The sequence below is a fragment of the Notolabrus celidotus genome, chromosome 1, assembly GCF_009762535.1.
Source record: "Notolabrus celidotus isolate fNotCel1 chromosome 1, fNotCel1.pri, whole genome shotgun sequence".
Classification (NCBI taxonomy): domain Eukaryota; kingdom Metazoa; phylum Chordata; class Actinopteri; order Labriformes; family Labridae; genus Notolabrus; species Notolabrus celidotus.
This window is the reverse complement of record NC_048272.1, coordinates 32,499,864-32,525,442: the sequence shown is the minus strand read 5'-3', so window position 1 is coordinate 32,525,442 and position 25,579 is coordinate 32,499,864. Positions and strand designations below refer to the sequence as shown.

General features: G+C 39.4%; 1 protein-coding gene across 1 annotated transcript; it reads left to right on the top strand.

Moving 5' to 3' along the window:
• Positions 1-2,641: 2,641 nt before the first annotated feature.
• Positions 2,642-25,276, top strand: ssuh2.1 (ssu-2 homolog, tandem duplicate 1). Its single transcript, XM_034684664.1, has 12 exons — positions 2,642-2,754; positions 13,716-13,811; positions 13,914-13,995; positions 14,114-14,243; positions 15,569-15,629; positions 16,864-16,988; positions 17,148-17,210; positions 19,151-19,257; positions 20,504-20,596; positions 20,699-20,804; positions 21,100-21,207; positions 22,026-25,276. Exons 1-12 carry the CDS (start codon positions 2,730-2,732, stop codon positions 22,158-22,160), a joined length of 1,131 nt encoding a protein of 376 aa, XP_034540555.1. The 5' UTR covers positions 2,642-2,729; the 3' UTR covers positions 22,161-25,276.
• The last annotated feature ends 303 nt before the right edge of the window (positions 25,277-25,579 follow it).

Genomic DNA, 25,579 nt, shown 5'->3' with positions numbered 1-25,579 from the left:
TATGTCTATAACAATTTAAAATAAGACGGTACATGACTTACAAATTGACAAAAATTTGAACTAGATAATAGATAAATAAATAAATAAATAAATAAATAAATAAATAAATAAATAAAGTAAAGTAACATGGAATAAGATTATTATAAGAATAAGACTCAGTTAAAAGAGAGACTAAAAAGGTTGGTCTTGAGTTTGCTTTACAAAATGTTGATACTCTGTGCAGCCCTCAGATCTTCAGGTAGACTGTCCCACAGAGCTGGGTCATAATGATAAAAAGCTGCCTCATGTGAGTCTTTGTTCTTACTTTTGGTACAATTAAAAGTCCACAACCTGAAAACCTGAGGGCTCTCACAGGCTCATATGATAAAAGCAAATCTGATAAATAAGAAGGAGAAAGACCATAAAGAGATTTAAAAACCAATTAAATAATCTTAAGATTTATTCTAAAAGATACTGGGAGCCATTGTTGCCATAGTGATTGAGATCCCCACTTCTCAGAACATTCATTGCAAACTGTATTTTCTGTTAATATGTAGGCTTGTTAGAGGTCTTACTACATTTGCACGACTGTGAGGCCAATCAGTTAACTTGAATTAAATCTGAAAACATAAATCTTTGATAACATCTCCACATCAGACCTGTTCTCACCCAGGTCGTTATTGCAAATGAGAATTGGTTCTCAATTAACTCACCTGGTTAAATAAAGGTTAAATAAATAAATAAAAAAATAAAGACTTTCTTCACTTTCTTTTCTTGTTTCGTCATTATAAAAATAATCATTATGTTCTCACCAGCATATTATTCACAAGAATTAAGAAAACAAACAGAGCTTTTTCAGATACAACTGAAAGTGATATTACAAGTTGTTTATGTTACTTTGCCAAGATTTTACAGAGCCAACAAAGGCCTGTTAGAGGTTTATTTCTCACAAATTAGCCTTTTCAATTTCTCAAATGCTCTCAGTTTATTCGCATTTGTGATTGTTTTAACCTGCAACTTTAACAATATGTTCTTGCTGGTTCGAATTTTGCAGGCAAATTTCAGATTCTATGAGAGATAGAGTGATCATTATTTTCAACCATCTCTTCCTGAGGAGTATAAGTCACTCACTATACATGCAGTCCATAATGTAATTGTAAACAGGGTGGGCGCTGCCAGCAGCTACTTAAAGTCGGACATGAAAGGGCAGGACCGAGCAGGAAGCTCAAACATTTTGCCTTCAAAATAAAAGAGGAAAATGTAGTATGACTAAAATATGGTGAATTTACTCTTCTCTTATAAAACATCTGGCCAATTTGCCTCACATCAAACTACAACATTCAGAAACTGCTTTTTTTTAGGTCTCTGTATTGCCATTGAATCAGCTACATTTACTTGTGATCATTCCTCACTCAGTCCTGACTTGTGATTTTCTCAAAAGTCACATTTGCCTATAATTCCTCTATTACTTTCATACTTTCAAAAATATTTCACTGTATTGTGGAAAACAATTAACAGATCTGTTGGAAATAGTACTGAGACCCTAAAGTGACATGGGCAGAAAAACATTATTTGATATGTTACTGTGTGTACCAGAAACTAACCCATGCTCACCAAGCGGCAACCTCCGGTCTAAAAATATGAGTCCAATGCGGAAGTGTTAAAAGCTGCAGTTCATCAAGAATCCGCTTGAGGCTGGCTCCGGAAGTACCGTAAGTCACATACACATGAATGGGAAAAAGATGATCTTTATAGCAGAAATAAACATATTTACAGCCTGGTACAAAAGACGAGTGTAGTCTGGATAGCTCATTTCTCAATGTGCTCTCACTGTGAGAGGGTAAATATTTTTTTTCCAACGCGGCAATTTCGAAGAATTTGAGATAACGAGTCTTCCAATGAGAGGCACAGCTGCCTGTAGGAGTGCTGCAGCTGTTGGCTAGGAGGCTCAAACTCCGCCTCTTTACGTCACAGAACGCCATTGCCGCCGCCGATTGGTCTCAAAACAGCTCTTCAGAAACAGATGGGTGACGTCACGAATACTATGTCCATATTTTATACAGTCTATGGTGCTCACGCAAAAAATGCACTGAGATCACAAGATATTGTTGCATGCTCATGTGAAAGTTTTCCGTGCTCACCTGAAAGTTTCCCATTTGCACAAGTTACCAAGTGTGCACAAGTTACCAAGTGCGCACTGGAGATCAACCAAGGGTTAGTTTCTGGTGCGCACAGGAACATATCAAATACATTTTTTCTTCCCATGTCACTTTAAGGGCTACGTAATATGCATATCTTTCGCAGCATATTTTAATTTTTGATTTATTTCTTTACATTATTTTTATTTTGTTTAATATCTAAAATTTCACAGAGTTTTGCACACTATCTTTTCATTCATCCCTGTGCTTACCCTAACATTTATATAATTAATTATTTATTTTCTTGGATTATGCAACCAAATTCAAGTTCATGTTTATCAAAACTCCCATAAGCATTTTAATCCAATTATGAAAGAAAAAAAAAATTAAATTCTAATGCCTTTCTGACCAACAAGCAGACAAGATCATCGGCAACATGAATGACTATTGCTCTATGATCATTTTTTAAAGTTTTTAAAACGACCTTTCAGACTTTCTTTTTGAAAATCTCAACCAGAAGTTTGTAATCACTGCTGCTGCTGAGAGTTTGGACTGTTGCATCCTTACGGTACGGAACTTCATTCACATTTCACAACTGAAAGCTTCAGAGGAATGGACGATAAAGAAGACTTTCTCGGTAAGAAATGATCATGAAAAACTTTGAATATTGAGATCAGAATTATTCTGCTGTTTTGTTTTTTTGTGTTTATGTGGGAGGAGAAGTATTTGACCTCCCCCTCCCCGTAACATTACACCCCTCTGCTATACTGTGTTGTGTAGAGGGATCATTAGACTACAGGAGAAGATTCAACTGGGGTAGAGATTCCAGCACGTCCTCCCTGGTTCACGTTTATTTACCTGTTAACTTTAGAAGATGTTCAGCCTGTTTGAGGAAGTTTCTCACTTCCTCACATGCTTAAAGACGGTATTTGAACTGTAGTAAATGTGGTCTGACACTTCTGTTATCTTCTGGGTTTAGACATGTGGTAGAGTGTTATTTTGTATTAGTTATCTCTGCTCATATCTATAGGAGCAGCTCCACTTACTTTGTGTGAAGTAGGTTTTTAAAGTCAGTTTCTCTGTGCAGACCTGTCTGCTGACACTACATTGGGTCAGATAGAAATTTCACTAAGAATTCAGATGCCTCACAAACAGTTATGTAATTTATGATCCATGTGCCATAACTCTGATATGTGATATTTTCCATAACCTGTTATAGGATTATTGATTATTTTGCACCTGATGCTGAAGTAGCAACATTAAAGCACCTGTAAGGAACTTTTGGTGCTGATTTTGTCGCCTTCTGTGCACAAGATGGTACATCATATGTCTTTGCTGACTTTGTATCATATGTGTAAGTTGTGCTTTTCTGACTGAATATCTCATCCTACTCTCTGTGAATGGTCAAACATGTCACTCATGTCAGAAAAGGCTATTATGTATTCTATCTTTTGTATGTACCTAACAGATGCAAGGTGTGACTGGGAGCAGACACATCTGACTCTGATCTGATGGTAAATTGATAAATGACCTAAGACTCAGGCCGTAATAATTTAACTATACTAAGTACACAAATATGATTGAAGTTAAACTTTATACTGAGACCTGTCACATGGTAGTCCAGAACAAAAAGCTGATGAATTCCTGCCATGCTTTAGTTTTTTCAGAAACAAAGTCTCAGTTGTGGACTTCCGTCAGACAAAAAGTTAAAACATTTTGTGTAATTTAGGAAGCCTGATCACATTTTAGCACACGATTTTCTAATGTGTTCTTCAAAGTGTGCATAAAGTACATAAATGAAAACACGACCAACACATCTTAACTTTTTTAACAACTTTCAAAATATGGAGCATTTTTGTTGGGATAGGAGATGATAAAATCTGTGTTCAGCTCTTGAGTGACCCAGCACTTGGTACTTTGGTCTGAAATGGTTTGGTTGCTTCATCGTAGATGTTCCTTATTTTATTTAAAAATAAAAATAAAAATGTCTTATTTACTTTTGTGCATTGCCTTTACACTGCTTGGCAGTACCTGCACCCAAATTGACTTGAAGCACTTTGTTACTCTTACTGATCTTGTTTCCTCTTGTCTAGATCTTTGCTTGTGTTGTTCTTGTTCTCGTATGTACGTCGCTTTGGATAAAAGCGTCTGCTAAATGACATTGTAACATTGTAACATTTTTCTGACAAACTATTAAATCTCTATTAAGTATTAAATCTATATTAAGCCTTAGTAACACGTTAGAAACAAAAAGCTACAATCCAAAGATTGTGTTTGTGCTCCAAAATAATTTACAGCTCTCCCAAAATAAAGAAAACAGTTAGCAGGTAAACCATATTGAACTTTTTCCATCTTAGTTCTGCCTGTAAAAAAAAAGGCCTCGGCCAGCAAGTACAGATTATAAGACAAATCATTTTCCATCCATCCATCCATCCATCCATACATACATCCATCCATCCAACCATGCATCGTCCACTTGTCTGGTGTCCCGTCATGGTAGTAGCAGGCTAAGGGAGTTCCCCTAAGTGTCCCCCTCCCTAGCAACATTTTACAGCTCCTCCACAGGGATCCTTAAGCCTGATTCATCCTCTTACGCTGTAGGTGTGCGTAGCCCCCGTACCTACGCAGAGGCCTACGCACGTAGCCGACGCGCACCTGCTACAGAGTGTAACTAAGCGTTGAATCAATGCGGACCGCAAACCCTGATTGGTCCGATGGGCGGCATTGTATTTCCCGCATTTGCGCCGAGATCCCAGCACATCGGCCATGTTTTTTGTCCCCTTTGACGAGTCCTGTATTCTTCCCTGTAATCATTGCTGTATGATAAAAACATAGCAGGTCGAGAAACAGGCGACCCGACTATCAGAAAAACCACACTCCCCTCAAGCGTTTAGGCGGAGTATTGCTGCGCGACATGGACACATTGACGTTCAAGTATGTAGTGCTCACTTCCGCGTCACTTCCTGCTGCGTAGGGGTGACACAGAAGTATAAACCAGCCTTAAGGTGTTCCCAGGCCAGATGGGATATAATATCCCTCCAGTCTGCTCTGGGCCCACCTCACAGTCTCTTCACAGTTGTTAGTGCCAGGACCCCAAAGGGAGACACCCCGGGACCAAATCAGCCCAATAGCAGCTCTACTCCCTCCGTTCTGCACCCTGTCCTGATAGGAACGGGACCAGAAACCTCTTGGAGGAACCTGATTTTGGCTGCTTCTATCTGCTCTTTCATTTGTTTGGTCACCCTAAACTTATGACCGTAGTTAAGGGTTTGAACCTAGAGCGACCTGTAAATCAAAAGCTTTGCCTTCAGGCTCAGCTCTCTTTTCCCCACCATGGTGCAGCGCCCACATTACTGCTGATGTTGCACATCATGATCCATGTTATCCCCACTTGTGAACAAGAACCCAAGATACTAGAACTCTATCACTTGGGGCAAAGACTCAATATCCACACAGGAGGAGCATTCAACTGTTTAGAGCAAAAAAACATGGCCATCCCTCATTGCACTCCGCTGTAAACTGTTCCAATACCTGCTGAAGTTCCCAACCTGAAGGAGCCAACAAAACCACATCATCTGCATAATGAAGAGGTGAAACTCTGAGGCCCCCAAATGGAAACCCTCCTTCCTCTGGCTGCACTCAAATCTGATCAATGATCACAAACAGAGCTGACAAGGGGACACCCCGACAGTGTGTTTATTCATTTGCTTCCTTTTCTCACTGGACTGAACTGCAACTGTCAGGTTTTTACCGTGAGCATCTTAGCTGACTTGAGTTAGATGTATTTTTCCTCACTCTGTCTGGTGTCTCTCCTCTCTTATTATCACTCATTTTGGGGCGTCATGGGTGGTTACATACTCCACAAACAAAATGCAAATACTGCATCAAGACTCTTTTAGCTGACTAATCGATCAGATGAAGACATCACTGTCAAAAACTGAAACTCTTTCATGCATGTTGTCCTTACTCGAGCTGACAAACTGTGTAACACCTCATGGATTTATCTGGACCTGTTGGACATGTGTTGTGTGAAGTAGTTTGGACTAGTTCAGTCTGCATGCCTCAGTACACTCACTCTTCACAGAAGAAGTGAAGGAGTTCTGCAGTATTTTCGATGCATTGTCCAGTGAAAGCCTCTGTAATCAGGCCGGCTTTGTTTTCCTCTTTTTATAACTCACATTCCTCCTCCCTGTCCCTCTCTCTCTCTCTTTATATTTTTCTCTCTCTAAATGAGTCTCTATCTCCCTCCCTCCCTCCCTCCCTCCCACAGGCTGTTCTCACACTCTGTCTGTTAACGCTGATCTTTTGGGGGGAAACACCTTCTCGCTGATATTTTTAGCCCTCAGCTGGAGTTATTGTGTGCAGCGTGGCATAAACACACGGACTCTGTCGTATTTTTATCCGCCTGGCAGCAGGAAAACACACGACTAATGAAAACCACCCTGGGGAATAGCCGTTGTTGGGGTGAAAGTATTTGTATGTGGTAAACCATGACGCACTCGCTAAATGGCTGCATGGTGCCTCGGAAGTGCCTCAATCAGGTGCCATTGTGTATTATTTATGTAATGTTACATCAATGTGTAAAAACATGACATTCTTTGTATTGTGTGTTGTTCATTTGCTGCTGCCAAGCTGCAGTCAGGGAGGTCAGAGCCTGAGTTATTACTTAAGACTGGTATTATGGTTACTCACAATAACATAATGACTCTAAAACAATGATGTTTACCTTTAATACATTCTTAACAAGTTGCATCTGTCAGATATTTTAATACATAACTGAAGTTGTCATCATTGGATGTAAAACAGTCTAGATAAGGGACCGTCATTTCTTTAAAATGATTACAATCTTAAACTTTGGACATTTTTTTTATCAGAATGGACAAATCGAACATCTATTTCATGCTATGGTTGCAGCTAACGGCTATTTTGATAGTTGACAGTTCGTCAATCAATGAATCAATCTTTATTTATAAAGCGCCAAATAACAACAAATATTATCTGAAGATTCTTTCCAAACAGAGCAGATCTAGACCGTACTATATGTTCTATTATTAACAAAGACCCAACATCAAGACAGGATAAGATCCAGTCCCATCTTACAGACAGGACTCAGTCTGATCTCATCTTAATCCACCATGAGCATTGCACCTCGCAGTATTTAGCAAGTTACAGTGGCAAGGACAAACTTCCTTTAACAGGCAGAAACCTCCAGCAGGACCAGATTCATGTTAGACACACATCTGCTGAGACCGTGTTGTAGAGAGAGAGAGAGAGAGAGAGATGATAGTGGTGAGACGGATAGTAGTGAGACGGATAGTAGTAGTTGTAGCAGCTGGAGTCAGGCACGTCCACAGCAGAAGGCCGTCTATGACAGAGATCCAGAGGAAACTACGAGCCAAGGGTCTCGTAGGGTCTATGGTTAGTCACTATAATTGGACAGGAAGAGTTCAAGTAAGAGACAGGCAGAGAGAGGAGACAGAGGGCAAGACGGGATCCCAGTGTGTCAGTTTTGCTGGCAGTCTAAGCCGAGAGCAGCATAACTAAGAGCTGGTCCATGCCTGAGCCAGCTCTAACTTTCAGTTTTATCAAAAAGCAAAGTTTTAAACTCTTAAAAGTAGAGAGGGTGTCTGCCTCCCGGAACCTGACTGGTAGATGATTCCAAAGGAGAGGGGCCTGATAACTGAAGGCTCAACCTCCCATACTATTTTTAGAGACTTTAGGTACGACGAAATTCTACCACAGCCAACCACATTGGCTTCAATTCCCGCGGCCAGAGGTTGCCACTTGTTTGTTACAGACAGACAGTTATTGGTTCAGATCCTTGGGCAGGCCTCTATGTGGAGTTTGTATGTTCTCTCCATGCAGAGCTCTCTCTCTCCAGCCTCTTGTTCAGTGAATGTAACAGACTTTAAAATATCTGTATGTGAATGTCAGAGGATGTCTCTTCATGTCAGCCCTTTGATAAACTGGGGACCTGTCCTGTGTGAACCCCATAGCTCACCTAATGATAGCTGGGATTAGCTCCTACCCCTGGTCACTTTAGAAGCTGTAGATAAAGAATAGAACAATGACCGAATAATAAAGAAATCAGCCTAATAATGTGTAATGGACAACCTCAGTACAAATAAAACAAAGTGTGAATCCTCTGGTTTCTTCAGTCCTCTGTCATTATCAGGATTCTCCTCAAAGTAGCAGAGGTATCAAATTCCCTCCAGATCCAGCTCCGCCCTGTGTCGGCTGTTCATCAGAGAAAAAGGATGTGCAGCGCTCTATGAGGCACTTTGTGTTAGCAAGTTGAAATATTGGTTACAGAGGGAAGTGATGCTTTTATTGTGTCATGGCTGAATGAGCCATTTAGCCTTTTCTGTGTCTGAACGTTTCCTGGGAGACAGTTCTGGGACGGCAAAGAAAGAGGACAGATCAGGGGTGCACTGTTTGAGAAATGTGGACTTATAGATGTTACAAAAAACAGCTCAGCTGATAAATTATCACACCAGTCATCTATTTTTTAAATAAAGGGTTAATTTCTTTGTTTTTACTGATTTCTCAGGGCAGGGACCCAAATTATTCATCTTTATAAAAACATTAGTGAACATTGTTAAAGTCATTCAGACCTTGATTACACTGTCTTTGAACAAGCACAAATACAGTTGTACAATTGACATAAAATATGAAAAATAAATAATTACAGAAATGAATAAAGCTATAATTTAGCTCTCTGTTTGTTTTTTTAATATAGAATGTTTTTTGTTGTTATTTACAAAAGCAGAACACTTTACCAGCTTGCCATCATTAAGGCTGGGGTTGGTAATCAGATTTAGATAAACTTTTTGTTATACTGGTTAAAATAATCTTTATGTCCCGATGGCAATCAATACATAATGTGTTCTTAAAAAAGAGTGAAAAAAAGCTGCTATCTACAGCCATGAGTTGACATAGTGCAAAACACAAACGATGTGCTGAGGACCAATTTTGAATCCGTCACGATCATATGGTCCTGAATCAGCGGCGCCCATGCATGTGAGCGGGGGCGTCGTTTTGGTGGAGCTCGGAGGGGAGGGGGGAGGAGCTAGACAGTCCAGAGGAAATGCTACATTCAAATTCATGCTAGTTTTCCGTGGCTACCAACCCTAGCTTTAAGTGGGTGTAATGTAACCATGGACTGTATATTAAAGTGGACGTTGTCAGTTTGGATCAGGTTGAAGTCAAGAGATTTAAAGCACCCCCTGCTGATGGGCTGCAGTGCAGTTCATAAACCCTGCTTCCTCCATTCTATCTAATGGGACATGGGTCAAACTTTAAAATCTTTATACAGGTTAAATAAATGTTTCTCAGTCATGATAGTTTGTTTTAACAATGCTGATTTTTTATGTTTAGTTTGAATGAGTTGTTTAATTTTAAAAAGAGCAGACATGACATCATGATTGACAGAAAACAAACACTAACACAAGAGTCATTGAACTTTCCATAATCATGAGTGTCTTCATCAAACCCACACAAGAATCTGTGACACTGTGGACTGGACCCAGCTGAATCGTCATTGATGTTTTATCAGTTTGTAAGTTGAATGCATGTTTTTAAGATGCAGATGTGACGTCAGCCAGGTCGCTTGTGTGCATACCTTGGCTGCACCACACGAATGTTAACACCCGTGGAGGTGATCTTTTGGCTTCAACGCTCACATTGGCGGAAATGAAGTGACACTTTCCTTTCTATATACAGTCAATGACTATAACAGAAATATATCATCTACCTGCCATCAGTGAATCCCAAATACTCTACTGATATGCAGTTGTCTGACAGCATAGATACTTAGCTAATGTATCAGTTTGGGGTCATAGCCCTGATTTGAGTAATACTGATACACCAAAACTTACAGCATCAGGACTTTCAGCACGAAGTTCAACCTTGTTCTAAATATATCTAGAAAATGGTAATTAATGTTACACACACAGGTGGGAATTATAGCCAATCATCACATTTGAGAAGCTGGAACAAGCTGATATTTGTGGGTTTGCTCTGAAAACTTGTGTTTTGTTAAAGTAGTTGCAGATTTGTTGAACAGTTTCTCAACTTAATGTTGAACTCCTTTATATGAGAGAACATATCAGTGCATGCTCAGTACATAAACCACTTATAGCACAGAATCAGTCCTCCTGTCAGGCTGCTCTTGACTGAGGGAGGCGGGATCATTTTTTGTGTTTAAGCTTTAAAATCACAAAGATGAGTACAGAAAGGGCGTGGGTGGAAAATTGTTTGCATAGTATTGTATAATTATCAGTTTTTCCCAACCTGTGCAGACAAAGGCAGGGGTGAGGTCTCCACTGGCATCTTACTTTATAATCCTGGATCACAGGACAGCATGTTGTTCCTCTTTTCCCTCTCAGAGAGGGTTGGGGTCCAGTAGCTCCGCAGGCTGCTCTCACATCTATGCCCACTAACTGTCATTATTTCCCCACTCTGAAGACCAGCCTGAGACCACACTAACGTTTTTACCACAGTGTCAACAGGCAGAGGAGGAATGAGACAGACTACTTTCTGTGGAGTGATTGATATGACGTATGAGCGGGTTGTTCCTGGTGTTGCTTTTTCTGTCTAGAATTAAAGGTGCATTGTGTAGAAGTTGGCAGCAATTAAGCATAACATATTTGGTGGAAATGGGATTTAATATTTATAACTATGTTGGAATGTGTGTATAATCACCTTTATAGAACTAAAGGTCTCTTTTTATGAACGTAGGAGAAGTACGTCTATTTAGATATGGCGTGGGTCTCCTGACGGAGGCTGCAATCACGAACCGTCATCATGTTTCTACAGCAGCTCAGAACAGACAAAACGGACAAAGCAGAGCTAAACATGTTTTGTTATTCTGTGCCGAGCTGCTGGTCCAGAAATTCACTTTGAAAGACAGGCGGAGAAGAAAAGAGAACGTTTGTTGTTGTTGTTTTACAAAAACTTATCAATATCAATACAAAGTGATTTGTATTGATTTTGATACGTTTTTGTAACAATGTTTATTTGTTTTAAATTGTATTGTTATTGGAGATAACTGCTTGAATATATTCCGTTCCATTCTATTCTAGCGTTTTTACCACAGTGTCAACAGGCAGAGAGGGAATGCGACGGACAGAGTTTCAGGTGACGGGCAGAAGGAGGCTTTAGGAAGAGAAATGAAAAGAGTTCATAAGGAATGCGCAGGCCTTGGGGTGCTACACCCAGGACAGAGGGCTGTACTCAGTAAAATAATTTGGCCGCATTCATTTGATATGAAGAGAAGACAAACATTGAAGTCTCTACCTCATGGCTCCACTCCTCTGTTAAGCCTTCTGAGGCCTGATCTGTGTACAGAAGTCACATCACTCTATGAAGTGAAAGCCTTAGAGAAACACAGATGTGCACATACAGGGTGTGGGTGGGTGTCAATGTTCTTTACAGTGGAGTTATTGCAGTTTATCGAGCTTACATGGATAACAGGAATGGGCCTTTATGAATTGTCAGAGAACAACCTAAAGAAATGAGGGAGAATGAATGTTTTAGTGAACAGATCTGGAATCTGTCGACACTGGGCAACAGGATGAGTCAGAGTGGATGTTTTTTTGTCGATGCCGACACATAGACTCTGCAGTCTATGAGCTGTGTGTTTCTGCTCCTCATGCTACATCTGTCAGAGACCAGAGACCAGTTTCCTGACAGCCTCTTCCAAAGAATGCATCCTCCCTTCCTGCAGCTCTGACAGACACCCTGTCTAACACAGCTCAGCCAGCCGAAGAAGATTAGTATATCTAGCAGTAATGATTGTCTGGCAGCTATTGAGCAACCTCTCCACCTCTGCAAACAGACATTTGGATTAAAGTGCAGAAAACATTGAGATCAGATGTTGTCCACTTATGCGTCTCATGTTGCAGATCAGATATTTAATCAGTGAGCTGCGTATTAAATAAGAAGCTTTGGCCCTGATATTCTTAATTTCTTATCTAAATAACTGGCTGGACTAAAAGTCTCAAAACATTGGCCGTCAGCCACGGAGGTTGTAGTATCCCCAGACCAAGCAAATGGGTTCCAAGATCAAGATTGCTCTTGTGTAAATATTGGGCACCTGAAGATAAACAGTTGTAGACCCTGATTAGACTTCAAATGCACAAAAACCATGCTGAAATATGATCATGGATCTTTAACACCCTGGTTTGTGTGCATGTCTAAACTAATGTGTAAATTAAGTTAGTAATGGGATCAATATGGACTTTGGACTTGTTTCATTTAACAGACTGGAAGAGTGTTTACCTCAGGCAGTTCTTGTACACTGGTCGGTTATATCAATCTTTAAGAACCAGTCTTCATTAATCACCTTAGTGAAAGACTTTTTCACTGACAGGAAAGAAAGACATACTTTTGTTTATCTTTGAAAACTCGTGTAAACTCTGTACAGTCAGAGCAAAGGAATTCAAATTTCCTCTCGAAGAAAAAAATCTTTTCATGTATTTTTTTTCTCTCTCTCTTCTTCTGTTTACGTCTTTCATTTGCCTTTCACTTTCTCAGTTTGTTTGCTGTAAAACACTTGGAAAAACTGTGTTGCGTGTAAAGTGGTACATGTCTAAAGTTGATTTGTGCACATGAAGGACATTTTCTATATGGAGAGTATCACTGTGAGATAATTTCCTGTCCCCTGGGGGACAAAGCCTTTGCCATCACTGCCCCAACTCTCTGGAACTCCCTCCCTCCACACATCTGACTCTCTTCACTCATTTAAAAACCACCTCAAGACCTTCCTGTTAAAAAAAGCCTACAACACATGACCTCTACTCCCTCCCCACCTGTCTTTGTTTTGTTTTATTTATTTTTTACTGTTATTTTTTACACTTTCTTTAAAGCGTCTTTGAGTACCCAGAAAAGCGCTATATAAGTCCTATCAGTTATTATTATTATTATTATTATTATTATTATTATTATTATTATTATTATTATTATTATTATTATTATTAAGATAACATTTTAAATCGGGATTTTCAGATAAGATGGGCACCTGTTGCTTCATCTCTTTTCAGATGACTTTCTGATGGACTGATTTCTGATATACATTATTATTTTATTTTGCTTTTGTATTTTTTGTATATATATTTCATAGTATTTTACTTTTCTATTATTGTAATTTTTAATGTATTAATTTAATTATTTCTATATGTTAATTAATATTTTATGCATTATGTATTATGTACTATGTATTATTTATTATTATTATTATAATTATTATTATTATTATTATTATTATTATTATTATTATTATTATTGTTATTATTATTATTATTATTATTATTATTTATTTATTTATTTTCTCTTTCAGTCTGGTCTGTGGTATTATGCTGTGTTGGCCGAGTCTACCAAAAAAAAAGCTAAAAATTATTAGCACATTCAGGGAATCTTGACAGTATTAAAAAAATGTTATGATCATCAAATTGATCAATATTTTCATTCAAATCTAATAAATCAGAGGAAGGGGTTCCTCATTTGTGAAACTAAGACATGCATGTTATCTATCAGCATGTAGTGTTTTGATTTCCAGGTTACACATTTAACAACCTCTCCCTCATCTCATCTTTTCAGGGTCATTCGATCCAAACATACCAGAGGAGGGACCTTCAGCGCCCCCCCCTGGCTGGCTGGATGATGTGCATGGATACCAGGGGCACCAAGGAGGAGGTGAGTCTGTACAGTAGTTATCTTCTTCTGTATTATTTTTTTTTACACATTTCACCACCTTTATGTCCTGTTTCGTGTCTTTGTTCATATGTATGTCCAAAGGTGATAACCCGTTATATCCACCTCCACCTGCCTACAACCCCCAGCCTGAACAAGACAGGAATACCTCAGTGCCTAATGTCAGGTAGCACATCATCACTTTGTATCTGAAATACTATGTTGATGAGTCAGAGCTTTATTTGGATTCAAAGACTTTGAAATAAGAGGGGTCAAATTCTGTTTGTGTTGTTTCGCTCCTTCAGGGTCCCCACAGTGTCAGAGGACGTAGCCAGAGAGGCCTTGCTCAAATATGTGGAGTCAAAATGGAAGTACAGCTCCAAACCTGCCAGGAACCTCGCCTTTAAAGAGCTCAAACCTGTCACTGTGTACAGGGTGAGAGGGCGTGAGCTTGTTATCTATTCCAGATCAACACGGCAGAATGCAAAGTTTTAGGATTACGCTTTAAAATGGTGTGTTAAACTCATAGACTGTAAAAAAATATGGACGTAGGATCCGTGACGTCACCCATCTGTTTCTGAAGAGCTGTTTTGAGACCAATCGGCTGCGGCAGCCATATTGCTTCTGTCAAGCCAGTGTGACGTAAAGAGGCGGGCTTTGAGCCTCCTAGCCAACAGCTGCAGTGTTCCTGCAGGCAGCTGTGCCTCTCATTGGAAGACTAGTAATCTCAATATCTTCTAAATTACCGAATCAGAAAAAAATTCACCCCCCTCACAGTGAGAGGACATCGAGAAATTAGCTATTCAGACTACACTCATCTTTTGTACCAGGCTGTAAACATGTTTATTAATGCTGCAAAGATCGTCTTTTCCCCATTCATATGTATGTGACTTCCGGTACTTCCGGAGCCAGCCTCAAGCGGATCCTCGATGAACTGCAGCTTTTAACACTTCCGCATTGGACTCATATTTTTAGACCGGAGGTTGCCGCTTGGTTAAACTAGAACTCAGATGTAAGATCTGTAGAATCTGTAGAAGAAGTGATTCCTTCCTTAAACATTGTCCACCAGCCCTCAGACGTTTGATCAGGTGGGTGTGTTCTCAGTCACAGCAGCTGAGTGATATCTTAGAGCCTGCATTGTTTGGACTCATGCTTTCAAGGTCTGTGATGCAGCTCTTTGTATTGCACCAAATACCCAATAGATACACACAAAATAGGTCTTTGTGTTATTGATTATCAACCATTAACAATGTTAAAGCTCCTGTGAGGACCTTTTAGCTGTTGATGAAACAGACTGAAATAAAAAAATTATGCCTCTTTATGACTGATGAAGGTGAATGAGACCATCAGCAGGTTCTAAATACTAATATTTGACATCTGTAACCGCTGTCCAGGGTGTAAACGTCAGACATGATTTACAGAAAGCTAAAAAAAAATGCCCTTTAATACATTTTCACAATTTGTGTTCAACATCTGTCTGTTAGGAGAGAGCAGGAGGAACATTTTGTTAGAAAACATGAGTTTGGCATGTACAGAACAAGTGACCAGAGGTATCACTTCGTCTAAAGGTGACCCAAAATCAACACAAACTTGAAAGTTTCTCTCCAGAGCTTTAACTTTTTACCCTTTGACAATGTTTCATCATTTGGGTAGAACCATCACATTTCATTTTCAGCTAAACCAAGACCTAAAGAGCTGCTGTTACTCTGTAAACATATTCACTGTGGATCCATCCAGTGTTTTCTGTCTTCCTCTTGCAGTATCGACTGGAGACCTACACGGAGACCAGAACCAGCTCCTGGCAGCATGAACCCTACAACGGTAAAACAAAACTATGGGCTGAAAAATAACAACTAAAGTTTCATGACGAACAAGATGAAATATAGCCAAACAACATCAACCTTATTTCACCTGCTATGAAAGAATGGAAGTAGGCTTCATCAGAGTTATATTAAAATGAAGGTAATTGGAAAGAGAGTCGGTTTTATGGATGTCTGGAGGGAGATAGTTCTAGAGGTGGGGGGCGGAGTGCCTGAAGGCAAATGGAAGAAGAAGACCTGAGAGTGCGGCTCTCAATTTCAGACCAAGTTTAACAAAATAAAGCACTGAAGAGATTACCTACTTCAGCCCAAAAGTTCAACTTAATAGTGGCATTGTTATGTTTCTGAAGATAAACTTATTATCCTTTGTTCCTCACCTGCTCTTGTGAATATTGTATTCTAATATCTTCTAGTAAGGCACAAAGGCCACTCAAGAGTAAATACTTAAGAATAAACCAGGGATGGATCAGGGGAACCCCTCACAATCTGATTGGCCAACTCCAAAATCGTATACTTTGTCTGAGGCAGGACTTTGACTAACCCCGCGTCACAGTGTGGCTTTTAGACCGGACAAAAACAGAAGACACACGGACGGGTATACTACTTAACAAAGTGATTTATTCACAAGGAAAAATAATCAAAACTTAAAAACATGTGAAGAATCTGTGGTCTGCATAGTAGGATGAGGATGAGTAGAAGTGTGATGTTAGACAAATAAACTCAAGAGGAGGTCGAAGGAGGTCTGAGGAGATCTCCTGAGACTGGCTGCTGCTTAAGCTTTATACGCAAGGTACAACGTAAATTAGTCTACTCACAGGTCTGTAGAACAAGCACCAGTCAAGTGTTCCAAGCAGAGTTAGCTGAACAGAGGGGACGTCACACCCAGTCAAAGTAGTCTGGCTCCACCCCTGGAATAAACTGACAAGATATTAGTGGTCAAAGGTCACAGTGATCTGAAGTCTGTCCGTTCACATTATCAAAATACACCAGTACAGTTTGGACAACCACGACCGACCACTGAAACATCTCTCTTTGCATACCCGTTTAATCAGAGGAAGAGTCTACAGACAACTTGCACATATCTTATAACTAATGTCTGATGGGTAATGAAGTCTGTAGAGATGCTCGGAATTCAAAAATGTATTAGTGAGAAACACTAAAGTTTTCATTTAAAGTTGGCAGGTTGTCTGAGGTTTACACTTGTGAAGTTGTAACTCTAGTTTTTCTTGGAACAGGACAGCCGGTGGACGGTGCACAGTACGGTATGAGCCCTCCACCCTGGGAAATTCCTGTGTTGTTGCCTGAGAGATTTACTGACAGGGTGGAGAAGATCCACGTGCCGCACTCTTCCCTCATCAAGGTACAGATGTTTGTTTTTTTAAACACACAAGCTCTTTGTTGCCCTAAGTTGTGTGTTGTGTAACATTTTATTGTGCCTGTGCGTGTGTGTGTGTGTGTGTGTGTGGTGTGTGTGTGTGTGTGTGTGTGTGTGTGTGTGTTTTCATGTGTGTTTGTTTAGGTATGTCACATGTGCCATGGCTGTGGAAGAACTCGCTGTGGTAGTTGCTTTGGGAGAGGCCAGGTGAGATGTTGGTTTTTAAAGTATTAACTACACATGTGAGTGCAGTGATTGCTTCAAGCTTGGGTTGTAGCTCAACTAGACAATTTAACTGAACTACTGTCCTTATCCCAGTGTGCGAGCACCGAGTGAGAGTCCATTTATTGACAATAGTATGTCCCCCTCCGCTGCAGTAGGTGGACCTGGACAACTTTACAACTCTGTAGCTTTCATACATACTCTACCCTCTTGCAGTTGCCATGTTTACTTCCTCTTCTTCTTCTGTTGATGTTTTGTTTACTACCCGGTTTCCTTCTACATGTTTATGTTGTTTGACTTACTGGTCAAAGCCCAGCATTCAAACTGTGGAGCATGTGCAGAACGCCTCGGTCAGTTTGGGTCTGATTGAGGTGCAAACATGGAAGAGAAAGACAATCCCAAACTGCATTATCTCAGTATGTGAGTCGAATTTAAAGGAATTCGACAATCAGACTAACATATCTAGATGTATTTTAAAAAGTAAATTTTTAGTCAGACTAATAACTAATCAATCAAACTGTTCAGCTTTAAACCTGGTTAAAAATGTTTCCAGATTTGTATGTGGTTCTGCAGTGAATCATTGATGTGCAGTCATCTGCAGTAGATCATTTTGGAGGGAATGTTGCATATTTGAGCATTTTTTGATATTTTTTCAGTGTAGTTCCTCTTAACAGGAGGTAAAACGTAAACCGTACACTAAAGCCCAGTTTATAGGCCTACTTCTGCATCAAATCTACGCCGTAGCCAACGCCTCAGTCTGCATAACCCTTTTCCTACTCAGAAGCCTACGCCTGTAGCCTGACATGCGCCTTCTCAAAAATGTAACTATGCTACAAAAGCACGTGGACCGCAAGCCCTGTGATTGGTCTGCTGGATGGCATTGTATGTCCTGCTTTTATAGCACTTCCAGAATTGCTGTACTTATAGTAGATTTTTTATTTAATATGATACACTCTTAGTCGCTTTGAAAAGCAAGAAGAAAATGTAGCAGGACCGGAAACAGGTGACCCGACTATCATAGAGACCACACTGCCCTCAAGCGTCTTAAGCCTTTCAGCGTAGTACTGCAGAGTTAACGCGGACACTTCCATGCACAAGTATGTAGTGCTAACAACAGCGTCATCCACTACGATGTAGGGTTAACGCAGAAGTATAAACCAGGATTTAGTGTATCTTTCCTCACCTCGTTCAGTATCATTAACGCCTCTGTGAGGAGTTTTTGACTGGTATTTATTTTTTTTAGAAAATTCTGTTTATTCATTTTTCTTCATTCTTATTCGGACAAACAGTTTACAAAATACCATAGAATACAAAAACAAAACAAAAACAAAAACAAAGAACAAAACCATGCCATGACAAGGAGAGTTGCACCCGCAATCTTCAATGAAACATACCCATACATATCTTCCCCTTACACCTTACTCACACATCTACAGGTTGCTGACATTTGATTTGACTGGTCTTTCAACAGGCCTGAATAACAGGGACGCCTCTTCATGACCTACAAAAGCAAACAAGATCCTCAGCAACAAGTTGAAACACAACTCACACACGTTCAGGACAAAAGCAACAAAGATGTGTGCGGTTCCACTTTGTCCAGATATGGTGCCAAAACAGACAAACAGATAGTTCCTCTCAGGAGCTCTCCGTAATACAAATGGAGTATGCTTGCTAGAAAAAAAAATCATGATCTTAAACCACTGTGGAAAAGATCACACCTTCATTAACGCAGTACTCTTTTGAACCCGTAACTCAGACCCTCGTCTCACTTTGCAGAAGCGTTGCACCTTCTGCCATGGTCATGGTCACGCCAGGAACAGGCGCTGCACCTCCTGTCATGGCAGAGGGCGCAAGAGGTGGGAGTCCAGCCTGCCTGTTTTGTCTTTTGACCTCTCTTTCTCTGAATTTCCTTCTTCATCTTGCAGAGCCGTTGCATGAGCTGCCATGGCAGGGGTTTCAGAAATAGGCCGGGGAATCGCCAACGCCCGGGGAGAACACATTGTACTTTCTGTCATGGGAGAGGCATAAAGAGGTGAGAGGAGACCTGCAAACTGACTGAAAGAGTGTCGGTTGTTAGACTATTTAGCAATAATTTGTTTTCTTTGACCCTTAATATACCCAAAATGTTCCCATTGAGGCACCAAATTCTTTTTACAAAAAGAAGAAAACAGACAGAAACATGTCAACATGACGTCAGTCAGTAGATTATCAGCGTTTAGACGTAAACCAAGTGCTGGTTATGTGATCCTTAATCCTAGTTTTAAAATACACAAAGCTAATAAATCCTCCATTTTAAGGTGACCCTGTAACTCAGACCAAAGACAGAGTGAGTGGTTTGTTCCACTTTGGTATTAAAGAGGGTTCAGTGTTAAACCACCTCCTCATTAGAGCCTTCTTACCTGCAGCAATCAGAGTGAAAACACATTAATTCATCAGTACACCTTACAACAGAACTCCCTTTGTGTTTCAACTGTGTAAACTCCACAAACACTGACACATTCAGCTGAAGGTCTCCAGTTTACAGGGTCACTTTTAAAACCGAAACACCTGGAGAGACATATTCGAGGTGGGCTCAGAGAAGACTACTGTTACAAGCTGTTCAATCAAGTGAATCACAGTTTTTGTTTTTTTTAAGTAAACACACATACAAAACAGATAGAACAAATGAAAGAAAGAGAAATCAAGTGAATCACAGATGTGTGTGATGTTATTGTGAACGGCGGGCGGAATAAAAACACTGCGGTTAATCTACCAATCAGACAGGTTCAGCATTGCAGGCCCTGCCGCCCGAAAGTCTCGGGACCTTTGAAAAGTACTACCCCCAAGCAGGGGCTTTTCAGGAGGGAGATTAACTACCCCTGAACCAAATTTAGACCCTGGTTCCTCCGGTCGAAAAGCACATAGTTCAGGGGAAAGTGCCTAGTTCCAGGGTAAAGCTCCTGCAGGTGGAAAAACACCTTAAGATGAAAGTACAACATGATGCTCCAAAGACTTGGTTGAGATGTGGTGACTAAGATGAGCTTGTGGCTTACATCATTTTCATGCTCATTAACATTCGGGATAACCCCTGTGTGCATTGAAGCTTATGTATCCCTAATGTTTCTTCTCTGTTCTCAAGTTTAACTTTCCTCAAACCAATGTATTATCAGACTTCTTTTTGCTATAACAGCTCGGCTTGTCTCTTCATGTATTTGAAACATTAGATCTCCTCTTGCATGTTCTTTTGCGGTATTAATAAAAACAGACTGGAGGGATTTTAATCTCTGTCACTCCTCCAGGTGTATTCACTGTCAAGGTCATGGCTTCAAGACCTGCACGGTGTGTCATGGCAGTCAAAACCTCCTGCACTTCATCCAGCTCACTGTGACATGGTAAGTAGACGCACCGTACCAACAATTGCACACACACAGCTCTCCAATCCCTCTCATGCATACTGTCTCTGTGTTTGTGTGTGTGTGTGTGTGTGTTTGTAGGAAGAACAATGTAGAGAATTTCATTCCAGACCGCCAGCCGGACTTCCCTGACGAGAAGTTTGTGAAGGTGAAGGGAGATCCTTTCTTCGTCGATGAAAATGTTCTGGTAAGAAGAGACAATGCTTTAATTTACAGTCACAAAAGTTACGCTTAAACAAAGCCAGAGGGAAAGAAAAGCTCCTTTGCGTTTTGGTGTGGATGGATTTATTTTATAAAATATAAGATCGACTTCACATTAATCAGTAACCCGAAAACTTCACAAGAAGTTTTGCTCAGACTTCCTTTTCTTTGATTAAAGACACGACTTAAATGCTGCTCATGGTGAATATGAGCTTGTCAGCATAGGCGTGGACTCTGGCTTTTGTTAATGAGACTTTGTGTCCTCCTCTTTGTCCTTACAGGTGTATCCTATCCAGGGTTTCCCTGATGAGGAGATCTGTGCTGTTTCTAGATCGATGATTAATCAACATCTCAACCAATACAGCTCCTCCAGCCGCGTCCTGCAGCAGGTACGAACAAATAATCAGTCATTTAAAAAAAACAAAAAGAACATTTATGAATGGCTGAGATCGAAAGACTGTTTTATGAACTATGTAAGGGGCGCTAACCACCAGTATCCACAGTAATTATCACATGGAGAATTCTTTTATATGTGACTGATTTTTTTTTTTTTCATTTGATGTTTATTTACATATTCAAAAGCTCCTGAGAGGAACTTTTGTTATATGTCAGATTTGGCGCCCCCTGTGGACAAAGCAGGCTTTACTAATTTTGTCCTCTACTTGCTTAAGTAGTGTCTGACAAAAAAGAGCAGGATACAGAGCGGGCAGGAGAGATATAATTCCAAGTGGTGGCTGGAAGACGTGATCGATTCTGAACCATTAACGGTTAATTTACAGCTGATACATGTTGCTATTTATCAAACAGAAATGATTTTAGGGAAGAATAGAGAGGAGATTAAATACCCAGCCCATGGACGCAATCACGGAAGCGCTTCAAAAGCAGGAAATACATTGCCACAGAGCGGACCAATCACATGGCTTGTGGTCCGCATCAATTTGAAGCGTAGTTACATTTTAGAGGAGCTGCACGTCGGCTGAGTGCATAGGCCTCTGCGTAGGTACATAGTATAAACCAGGCTTTACAGCTCTCCATCTATGATCTGATCACCCAGGACTCGTGTTAGCACCAGCTCTGAATGACCTCCTTGGTGGTTTTATTATCTTGTGTGATTATACAGTATATTGTTTCCCTCCAAACATATAACTGTAGCAGGGACAGAGTGAGAGTAATGTCATCATTTCTTCTGTTTTGTTTCTGTCTGCAGCGTCAGACCATCGAGCTGGTGCCCCTGACCCACGCTTACTACACCTACAGCGGGAAAGACTACAGCTTCTTCGTCTATGGAACGGAGAACAAAGTCTTTGCTGCAAAATATCCCACAGCGTGCTCTATTTTATAAATGAGATGTGCATAGTCCTGTGCTTACTTTACATGTTCATATGTAGTCTGGTCATAATAATGGGTTTGTGAGGATTCATACAGGGCAACAGGTGAGAGAAGCTAATTCATCCTTAAATTGTACGCACATGTATCTACAAACAATCTTTTGTGATGCTAATTGTTTTTGTTTTAATGTGAAATATCTTTACTGCACTAGTATTGGTGCAATAATCCTTTTTAATCAAACCAAATATTCACTAGTTTATCTGACGAGTCTGCAGGCATCAAAGGTCAGATTTTTATAATACTTACATAAATCAATAACTGTTAAATGGTACCTTTAAATTGTTCAAATTGTTGCCTAAAGTTCGTATCAGGGCTGTCATGATATCGGATTTTCACCTTATGATTAAAAAACATCACAATATTGATGTTATCGTGATGTTAATGGCAAACTTAAAGAGAAACAACAACGCTATCAGTCAAAAGAAGGAAAGGCAAGACAAGGATGGAGCGACTTCTACTTCATAAACTTTACTTACACGTTATCATCCATTTCTAATCATAAAGTTATGTTGATTCACGTCACCAGCCCGGTGACAGAATCGAATAAATAAACCAAAACTCTCCGTCTGATTCTTCGTTACATGTTGTCCACAAACACCTCATCTTTTTGTACGAAATCCGAAGAAGAAACTATTTTGGGGCACCTCATTTTCATCTGTCATCTCCTCCTAAAGTTATACTCTACTCTACTCCTCTGAGATGATTTGCACTGCAGTAGACTCCACACGCTGCAGTAAAAGCTATCTAACTAGTTGGTTACTGAGTCTTCTTCTGCTGCTTTTTTTGTCTTCCTTTCGTTTTATGGTGGGTGTCAACCAGCGTAGAGAACCACTACTGCCCCCTACTTTGAATCACTTAGATACACTGTGTTACCGTCTTCTTATTTTTATGTCAATATCAATATTTCATTTTATTGAAACTACAGTTATTGTCAATACCGGTGTATTATGGCAGCCCTGGTTAGTATATGATGTTATTTTAACAGTAGGACCTGAAGTTGCAGGTTTGAAGTCATTTTGAAAAAGTAATAATGTGGTAGCTGTTTTAGGTTAATTAAGGATTTTACATTAACATTATAAAAACATAAATTTATTTGAGGTTATTAGGGTTGAATGAGGTAATCAATTTTAGAGAATGAATCATTAATCTTGATTTCCTTCAGCTAAAACAGAAAGTTCCCCTGATGTCTGACAGGCTCTGTATAATCCAACATTATAAAGAATAATCTGCATGTTTGTGTGCTAACAACTAACACTACCTCTGTGATGTCAGATCAGATAGTAACAATCAGCTGGTGCTCACTTCGGGCATTGGCTGCATTGCATTGGCTATTCTAAAATCGTCATCAACAAAAACCCTTTTCATTACATTTCTATGAACTTACAGTATAATGCAGATTCTTAATGTAGATAAATATGTTAAATCTTCATCAGACAGTAGCTGGTTCTGAGATAAGAAGTCCATCGAAGACGAGGTTTTGGACCAAACATCCGTTATGTTAATATTAACTTACTAAGCCTGAAATATGAAGCTCGTCCTGCAGTGGTGAAAATGTTCTCAGAGAGTGGTGTTAACCTTATTTCATCCTGATATCCTGGATTTAAATTAATACCTAAAACCATCTAATAACTAACAGTCATGAGATGTTTCTCAAAACACAAGAATATGTATTACACCCTTTGTTTTCTGCCTCATTCATTCTCAGCATACATGTAAACTTTCCCCATCAGACGTGATCTTTTTGATACTTCTGACACCTCATGAATGCAAGGAAGAAAAACCAACTCAAATTGCATTTAACATTTTAAAAAATGCTAATAGCTTAAATGCTCCACTTTATATATTTTTCTATAAATATGTTATTTGTTTTAAAGCTTCTGTGCAGAGTTTTAGACCGAGCGACTTCTTATATTTGGTTATTTTGATCGTCTAAAAACTCTGCTGCAGGAGCTTTAAAACAAACAATATATTTAAAGAAAAATATATAAGATTCTCAATTATTGATACATACGTGTTAAAAATATATTCACAGGACGAAATCAGCAAAGAGATAGTGAACAGTTTGTCCACAGGGGGCGACAACATTGTCATAAATTGTGAGTTCTTCACAGAAGCTTTAAATAAAATCTGGTGAAGATGTTCATAAAGTATTCAGGTTTTGTTGATCTTTAACAAACTACATTGCCCATAATCCCATGTGCTCACAAGCTGACACTTAAAATGATCATGTGTGAATTTAGCAGCTTTTAATTTCTGCAGAAGAATCCCAGCCTTGAATGAGTTCGTGAATTAGAGGACAAAAGATGGGTGATGTTGTAACTTGAGCTTCTCCGTTCTGAGGCTGCCTCAGCTTTAGCAAATGTTTCACTCTGTTGTCTTCATACTTGTTCTTCTCTGACACGGGCTCTGTGGTGCTTTAAATGAGAAACAGCCTTAACATCTGTGGTTATTTTTTACATGTTGAATCCAGATCATGACGGCAAACTAACCTTAAGAGCAACAGGCCAAAGATGACGACACACTATCACTGTTTACTGCTTTTATTGTCCTTAAGATCAAACAAACACCAGCTTGTGACAGTGATCGACAGTACTCACATAATAATCCTATAAATGAAACCTTTCCTTTTCGTTTAGTTTTTTCTTGTGTTTAATTTTCATCCAAATCTCTTCATTCCACACAGCTCAGGTCTCTACGCATTTGTTTATGCAGAAATAAACAGTGAACAAACAATCCATCCAGATGCGGTCTCAGTTTAATGACACATATTCCTGATGTATGCATATTTTTTAAGAATTCAAATTGTTCATGTCTGACATTGCTTATTATTAAGGATTTAACCACTTTAGATTTTATATGTAAAAAAATAAACATTTAGTAAAGAATGTAAAGTTGACCTCTTGAACTAACTTGCTCATGCGTTCTGTTTGAAACAACTTTCCAAGAGGCTGAAAGAATGTTTATTATTTGATTTGATTTTATACAAAACATCCAAACCTATCCAGTGTATCCAGAAAACATGTGACTGATAAAAGTTTGGAACAGAAATAAAATGATTTCATGTGATCATTCTGCAGTGTCTCTGTCTTTGCATGAAAAAAAATGACAATCTGTTCTTACACAAGCAGAAATAAATCAGTTTAAACAACATTTAGTGTACATTTACATGCATACATTTACGTCAGTTTCACAAAAGTATTTCCTCAGTATAACTGATAAATATCCATGAAAAATATTTATTTATCTGTTTGTTTTTAACAGAAAAATACCCATAAAAGAACCCCTGGTATTTCAAGATGTGTGAAGTAACTACAATCAGACGACAAGACCTAATGTACATTTAATTGTAAATCAACTTTTAATTCGGTTTGA

Excerpts from the sequence above, each read along its gene's own strand:
- ssuh2.1 (XM_034684664.1), top strand. The coding sequence starts at position 2,730 with ATGGACGATAAAGAAGACTTTCTCG. Across the intron at positions 13,996-14,113 it reads ACCTCAGTGCCTAATGTCAG|GGTCCCCACAGTGTCAGAGG; the intron begins GTAGCACATCAT and ends TCGCTCCTTCAG. Across the intron at positions 20,805-21,099 it reads TCGTCGATGAAAATGTTCTG|GTGTATCCTATCCAGGGTTT; the intron begins GTAAGAAGAGAC and ends TTGTCCTTACAG.